Source organism: Penaeus monodon, chromosome 42, assembly GCF_015228065.2.
Source record: "Penaeus monodon isolate SGIC_2016 chromosome 42, NSTDA_Pmon_1, whole genome shotgun sequence".
Classification (NCBI taxonomy): Eukaryota; Metazoa; Arthropoda; class Malacostraca; order Decapoda; family Penaeidae; genus Penaeus; species Penaeus monodon.
In genome coordinates, this window is record NC_051427.1 from 28,683,614 (window position 1) to 28,691,762 (window position 8,149).

An 8,149-nucleotide genomic window follows, 5' to 3' on the forward strand; every position below is an offset into this window, starting at 1 on the left:
CCTGCTACGAATTCACACGCTCTTGATTAATGCCATTTTAAACCCTACGATTTCCACCCCCCCCCCCTCTTTCTTAAACTACTCCTTCCTCTCCCTCAACTTCTCCGTCTCCTTCCCCCTCCCCCTCTCCCCATTTACCTACATCCTCCCATTTCCTCCTTCTCTCCACCTTTCCCCCTCCCCATTCCCCTTCACCACCTACCCCTCCTCCCTCATTTCCCTCTTCCTCTCCCCACCCCCTTCCTCTCTATCTCCCTCTCTCTCTCCACCTCCACCTCTCCCTCTCCCCCTTCTTCTCCTTCTCCCTTTCCCTCTCCTTCCTCCTTCCTTCCCCTCTACCTCTCCCTCCTCCTTCCTCCCCCTCCCCCCTCCCCCTCTCCCTCTCCCCTCCCCCTTCCTCTCCCCTTTAACCTATGCCCCGAATGCTCTCACGTCCCACCTGTAATGAGCGGACAATCAGAAGCAACATCAACCAACAAAATGCCAGCTGCTGCAAGGAGGAAGTGGGGGAGGGGAATTGAAGGGGGAAGGGGGAAGGGGGGTGGAAAGGGGGGGAGGGAGAATGGAGGGGCATGGGATATGGAGAAGAAGGGGGGAATGGGGGATGGAGAAGGGGGATAGGGAGAATAAGGGAATGGAAGATGGAACGAGGAGAGGGAGAATAGAGGGAGAGGGAGGAAGAGGATGAGGAAAAGGAGGATGGGGAGAAATTGTAGGGGGAAACGATGAAGGTGACAAAAGACGCAGAGAAAGGAAGAGAAGGGGAGGAAAGGAAAGAGGAGGGGGAGACGAGAGGAGGAAGCACGGACAAAAGAGAGAAGGGGAAAACGAAATGGGGAGGAGAACGGAAGAAAGGGAAAGGTAGTTAAAAATAATGAATATAATTATCGTATCACACACCTGCCCTTACACATTACACCGAATAATTACCCTGCAAACATTTTCTTTAAAGTAAAGCGACTTGTTCAAACTTGCTAAAGGAGATAAAAATTTAATTCAATCTAATAACACGTTTTGAGAGGAAATCGAACTGGTTTTTCATTTTGGAATTATGATTTTGGTGATTAGAGTAACTATAAAAGAGTAGCGTAAAAAGTAACGTTAAATCTCTCTCTCTCTCTCTCTCTCTCTCTCTCTCTCTCTCTCTCTCTCTCTCTCTCTCTCTCTCTCTCTCTCTCTCTCTCTCTCTCTACACAATTAAACAAATAAATAAACGATAACCAACACAAGAGTAAAACATCTTTTGAAAAACCTTTTTCTGAACTACCGTACGGAGAATTCCGCGGTGAATTTGCATACCAAATTAAACCTTTAGTCACACCAAACAAACCCGTGGGAAAGAAAAACAGATCACCTGGAAGCAAAATAAGACAAGCAAAGTGAACAAGTGAAAAGAAAAAAAAAAGGTAAAAGAAAAAAAACAAACAGGCAAATACACACACTACCGAGAGTATCAGTAACGGTTTGGTGCAAGCAAATATGCAATCATTAATTCACACGGGATAATAACACTTGGCTTCAGGACACAGACTGAGCCAACAGGGGGATTTCGGGCACTGGCGGTGTGCCTCGGAGAGCGGCAGACCTCGTTGCACAGCCACGTCGTGTGTACGGTGCTGAAGTCCGTGTGTGCGCGTGTGTGTGTGTGTGTGTGTGTGTGTGTGTGTGTGTGTGTGTGTGTGTGTGTGTGTGTGTGTGTGTGTGTGTGTGTTTGTGTGTGTGTGTGTGTTTGCATGCGCGTGCGCGCACTCATTGTTCTACGAATGTGCATGTGCTTCCTGCGTGTGAGTACGCGTGCTTGCCTTGTTTTACGTGCGTGTTTATAGTTTTACGTGTGCATGTATTTTTGCGGGGCGCCGTAATTAAAAGTACGAGTAGTAGGGACACAGAAAGGCAAGCTCCTGCCGAAGGCCGTTCGAGGCTCGCTTTCCTGCTGCGGCACCGGCGGGTCATTCGTTTACACACTCCCATTCGGGTTGAAGGTCACTCTGACCTGGGGCGTGACCTGGACTTGGCCTTGGCTTGACCAGGCCTTGGCTTGACCAGACCCTGGCTTGCCCTGGCTTGGCGTGCATATTAGTTTCCACAAACCTCCAGCGAGTGTGTTTCCTCGTGCTCGCTCCACAGTGAACGCATGCACAGGTTGAGATGGGGACACCCCGGCGACGGCTGACCCAATGCCAGGTACAGGCGGGAGGGAGGAGAGCGGGGAGAAGAGGGAGAAGAACGAGAGAAGGAAGATGAAGGGGTGAGCGGGAAGAAGAGAAAGGAGAAGAAAGGGGAGAGTGAGTAAATATAGAGATGAGAAGAAGGGAAGGGACGGGAGAGACAAGAAGGAATGGAGGGGAAGGCGAAGAAGAGGGAGAAGGAGAGAGAAAACAGGAGAAAGCAGAGGAGCGAGAGGGTGAGAGATAGAAAGAGAACGAAAAAGAGATGAGAAGAGGGAAAAGAGGGAAAGGGAGAAGAGATAAGCAAGGAGGCGAGAAGGAAAAGACGAAGACCGAGAAAACGAAAAGAAGGCGAAGAGGAAGGAGAAGAGAGGAGAAGAGAGAAGAGGGAGAGGCCGACAAAGACGACGAGAGAAAACAGAGAGAGAGAGAGAAGAAAAAAAACAGAGAAGAGAGACAGGGGGAGAGAGCGAGTCGTGCTAGAAATGACGAAGGAGAAGAGAAAGGCGAAAGGAACGGGACGAAACGGGAGGCGAAAGGAAACAGAGGAAGGAAGAAGAGGCACCGGGTCAACTCTGGTCTGCGGCGGTGAGTGAGGGCGTGCGAGTGAGTGTGCGGGAGCGAAGGGTGGGCGTGGGCGTTTGTGTGGGCGTGTGCGACGAGAATGAATAGGTGGTAAAGGCAGACATAAATATAAAGAATTACAGATAAACAGATAGATGGATATATAAACAGAGAGAGAGAGAGAGAAAGAAAGAAAGAGAAAGAAAGAAAGAAAGAGAGAGAGAGAGAGAGAGAGAGAGAGAGAGAGAAGAGAGAGGAGAGAGAGAAAGAAGAGGAGAGAGAAGAAAGAGAGAGAGAGAAGAGAGGAGAGAGAGAGAGAGAGAGGAGAAGAGAGAAAGAGAGAAGAGGAGAGAGAGAGAGAAAGAGAGGAGAGAGAGAGAGAGAAGAGAGAGAGAGAGAAAGAGAGGGAGGAAAGAGGAGAGAGAGGGAAAGGAGGAGAGGAGGGGATGAGAGAGGAGAGGGAAAAGGAGAGAGAGAGGAGGGAAAAGGAAAAAAGAAAGGGGAAAGGGAAAGAGGAAAGAAGAAGAAGAAGACGAGATAAAGAGAGGGAAGGAGATGGAGAGGGGCGTTGGGAGAAAGGGGGGCGGGGGGTATGGGGAGGGGAAAAGGGAAGGGAGGGGAGGAAAGGGAGGGGAGGGGAAAGGGGAGAGAGAGGGAAGGGAAAAGGGGAGAGTGAGGGGAGGGAAAAGGGGAGAGTGAGGGGAAGGAAAAGGGGAGAGGGAGGGGAAGAGGGGAAGGGAGGGGCGGGGGTGTGGGGAGGGGTGCACCATCAAACAAGGCAAAGGGAAAATGTTGCCGAAGAAGAGAAAGGGAAAAAAAGTTAAAATAAAAATGCATCTAAACAGATACACTGATACCTAATCTTATGCCACCGCAGCCCCTTCTTTGTGGCTTCTCTCCAAAGAATTCCGATACAAACTAATAAACAAGGAGAAGAAGAAGAAAGAAGAAGAAGAAAAGAAGAGAAGAAGAAGAAGAAGAAGAAGAAGAAGAAGAAGAAGAAGAAGAAGAAAGAAGAAGAAAAAAAAAAAAAAAGCAGACGAAGAAGAAGAAAGGGAGAAGAAAAGAAGAAAGAAGAAGAAGAAGAAGAAAAAAAAAAAAGAAAAAGAAGAAAGAAGAAGACGAGGAGGAAGTAGAATGAAGAGGAAGAGGGGGAAGGGGAATAGGAGGAGGAGGAGGAGGAGGAGGAGGAGGAGGAGGAGGAGGAGGAGGGAGGAGGAGGAGGAGGAGGAGGAGGAGGAGGAGGAGGAAGAGGAGGAGGAGGAGGAGGAGGAGGAGGAGGAGGAGGAGGAGGAGGAGGAGGAGGAGGAGGAGGAGGAGGAGGAGGAGGAGGAGGAGGAGGAGGAGGAGGAGAGGAGGAGGAAGAAGAGGAGGAGGAAGAAGAGGAGGAGGAAGAAGAGGAAGAGGAAGAGGAAAAGGAAGAGGAAAAGGAAGAGGAAGATGAAGAGGAAGAAAAAGAGGAGGAGGAGGAGGAAGAGAAGTAGTAGGTAAAGGAGGAAGAAATAGAAGAAGTAGAAGAAAAAAAAGGAAAAAAAGAAGAAAAAGAAAGCAAAGAATAGACAAGAAAAGAAAAAAGAAAAAAACAGACGAAGAACGAGATCAAGAAGAACAAGAGAAAGAAATAATAAAAGATGAATACAACCTTTGTTTTTTTTTGTCAAAAAAATAAAAAAAAGGCACCAAACGAAAAAAGAGAGAAAATCTAAACCAAAAAAAAACAAGAGAAATAGCAACCGGGAATGGTTCTTACCTGGCAAATCTCTCCTTGTCCTGCATGCTGTCGTCCGCCGATTCCATCCGGCCATATTTGGACCCAGAGCTCTCCTCCTCGTCCGACCTGCAACGGCACGAGGCGGGTCAACATGCAAATAAACTCTCATAAACCAGTAAGTAAATCAATAAAGGCGGGGCTTTGGTGATTTTAATAGCTTTATAAACAAGTATACAAATTAAAAGACGGATTATTAAATAACTTTATCAACAAATATACATATCAAATACAAAATACACACACACATACATATACATAAATATACATATATACACACACACACACACACACACACACACACACACACACACACAATACAATAGCACAGTTGAATATCAAAATCCTATAAATAAATGAGACGAATGTTTCTGGCGGACCTACATTCCATGAAAGTCTAAAAAGAAAATTCATACATTTCAAAAAAAGCCACAAGATAAAACGGATACATATAGAACCCCCCCCCCTCCAAGAATGTCACCACAAACAGTGAAAGCACAAAACACGGGTATGTACACTTTGCCATAAATGCACGCACACACACACACACACACACACACACACACACACACACACACACACACACACACACACACACACACACACACACACACACACACACACACACAATAAACAAATAAATGAACTACATAAATCAATATAAGCAAGTAAACAAACAAACAAATAAATAATTGTAAGCAAATAAAAACAGAATGAATTAATTAATGAACGAATGCATGAATAAATAAACAGATAAAACAAACAAACAAAGAACCCAATAATAATAAAAGAAAAAAAGACAGAATTCACAGTGACCAATCCACGTATGCACAATGACAAAGCCAACGCATCACGCTCGGTACAATACCAACACAAACAGACAAAAAACAAACCCCAACTGACCTCCCCCCCCTTTTCCGCCCCCCATCCAACCCCCCAAGCCACAAATATGGCCCCCCACCCCACCCCAACCCACCCCACCCCATCCCACCCCACCCGCGTGAATGACAACATCAAAATCCACTCGGTGAAAGATGCGTTTCCGAAGCTCCGACATCTGTGTCAAGATAAAAGTATGCGCTGCGTTCCACTCACTCCCGGTTCGTCCGATAGAACCCAGCGATCTAAATATCCCCCCCCACCCCCCGCTATCTCCCCTCTCCCCCCCTCCTCTCTCCCACTCGCCTTCCTTCTCTCGTCTCTCATTTCCTTCTTTCGTTCCCTCATTCTTTCACTCCTCTCGCCTCTCTCCCTTCTCCCCCCTCCTCCCTCTCTTCTTCCCTATCCTCTCTCCCTTCTTCCCTATCCTCTCTCCCTTCTCCATTTTCCCCTTCTCCCTCTCCCTCCCCCTCCCCTTCCATCCCCTCCTATCCCACTCCCTCCTTTTCCTCCTACCCCTTACCTTTACCCCTACCCCTATCCCTATCCCCCACGCCACCCTCTCCTACCACTCCCCCTGCTCACCCCCCCTGCCATTCTGACCGTACATCTCCACCTCCCTTCCACGTACCCCCCCCCCTCCTGACACAGGTGGCCGCCAAACTAGTAACACCATATTGACGCAAACAATATCCTACCTTATTTTTCGCGACACCTTCTACAAATAATAATAATAATAATAATAATAATAATAATAATAATAATAATAATAATAATAATAATAATAATAATAATAATAATAAAACATTGAATAATCAACAATTCCCAGAGAATCTTATCTTAAGAAAGGGGTGGGTTATGAAGGGGGAGAGGGGGAGTAAAGGGAAAAGACAAGAAAAATAGGGAGGGAGGGAGGGAGTATAGGAAGAACAAAGGAGAGAAGGGTTGATGGAGATAGAAAGAGGAAGGGGGTGAGGAAGATAGAGAAAGGGGGGTGAGGGAGATAGAGTAAGGGAAGGGAAGGGAGTGTAGGAAAAACGAAGGAGAGAGGGGGGAGAGGGAGACGGAGGAAGAGAGGGAGGATAGGGAGGCAAGACGGAGACAGAAGTACACAGAAGAGGAAAAACAAATTCGAATTCGACAGAACAAAAAAAACGAGAGGAACGACAATAATAAAAAAAGAGCAAAAACGAGAAACCGAATAAAAAAAAATAAAAAAAACAAGCGAAAAAATGGAAACAAGCAAGACAAAGACAGACAGACAGACAGACCGACCGCCGAACCCATCCCAAACCCACATCGAGAGGACGCCATGAGAAGCGCGATCGTGGAAAACCATCCGTCACCGTTGGCCGCCGCACAAAATACATACATCACGCAATGGTATGTGGCCCCTCAGCTGTTCTGCTAGTTTGAGTGTGAAAAGCAGGGGGCTAACAGCTGATTTATGTATGCAACATCTGTCACGTGTACTCGGGCAAATTTCCCGTGCTAGATATGTAAAAATGAGAAAAAAAAGTAAATCAGTACGTCCCCTCCGAATGGCTGTGTTTAAGGCTCCATTTTGCTGTGTGTTTTAGCGGGGAGGGAGGGAGGGAGAGGGAGATAAAGAGGGAGGGAGGGAGGGAGGGAGGGAGGTAGAGAGGGTTAGGGAGGAGAGAGAGATGAAGAGGGAGGAAGGGAGGGATGGAAAAGGAGGGAGGGAGGGAGGGAGGGAGAGGAAGAGGGAGAGGGAGGGAGGGAGGGAGGGAGGGAGAGAGAGAGAGAGAGAGAGAGAGGAGAGAGAGAGAGAAAGAGAAAGAGAAAGAGAAAGAGAAAGAGAAAGAGAAAGAGAAAGAGAAAGAGAAAGAGAAAGAGAGAGAGAGAAAGAGAAAGAGAGAACCAGATAGACACAGACAGAGAGACAGAGACCAATACGCAGAGTATATGTAGCAGAGCAGAGCGAAGTGATGTTGCATGGCCAACCTGGGCGGGTCCTGACGCAAGAACGATGCCCGGGTTGCACGTTGCCCTGGCGGCGTTTGCAATAAAAGGCGTTAAGAATTCTGAGGTATGTGAGGCCCGTGTACCCTACCTGGTGGAGCGACGGGGACGTTATCAATGTTTTACACACGCGCACAAGGACATGGACACACACACACACACACACACACACACACACACACACACACACACACACACACACACACACACACACACACACACACACACACACACACACACACACACACACACACACACAACACACACACACAAACACACACACACAGACGCGATCCTTACCGTGCACTCTTCGGTCTGATCATGACCGATATGAACTTGGTAATTTTTCTCACCCTTTTCCCCACCCTCACAGCACCCTATCAGCGTCTCTCTGCTCTAGCCGCTCCCTCTCGTTCCTACGGGCAAGGGAGAAAGGGAGAGGCGGAGGAGAAATGAGGGGAAAAGGAGAGGGATTGGGGGAAGGAAGAGGGGGGAGAGAGAGGGAGAGAGAGGGGGAGAGAGAGAGAGAGAGAGAGAGAGAGAGAGAGAGAGAGAGAGAGAGAGAGAGAGAGAGAGAGAGAGAGAGAGAGAGAGAGAGAGAGAGAGAGAGAGAGCAAGAACGAGAGAGAGAAAGCAAGAACAGAGAGACAAGAGAGAATGAAAAGAAAGACAATCTACCAACCAACCAAGCAGACAAAGAAACAGAAAGAGAGAGAAAAAAAGACAAAAGACACGAGAGACGCTTGCTATTCGAAGGCCGGGCACGCACTTATGCACGCACTCTCTC

General features: G+C 47.7%; 1 protein-coding gene across 15 annotated transcripts in view; it reads right to left on the reverse strand.

Moving 5' to 3' along the window:
• The window catches only part of LOC119598905 (aryl hydrocarbon receptor nuclear translocator homolog), a 167,821-nt gene that overhangs the window by 89,096 nt on the left and 70,576 nt on the right, over window positions 1-8,149 (reverse strand). For all 15 annotated transcript variants that reach the window (XM_037948610.1, XM_037948609.1, XM_037948613.1 and 12 more), the window contains one exon: window positions 4,483-4,569. In XM_037948610.1, the coding sequence (XP_037804538.1) occupies window positions 4,483-4,569 (87 nt within the window). The remainder of the gene's footprint in view (window positions 1-4,482; window positions 4,570-8,149) is intronic.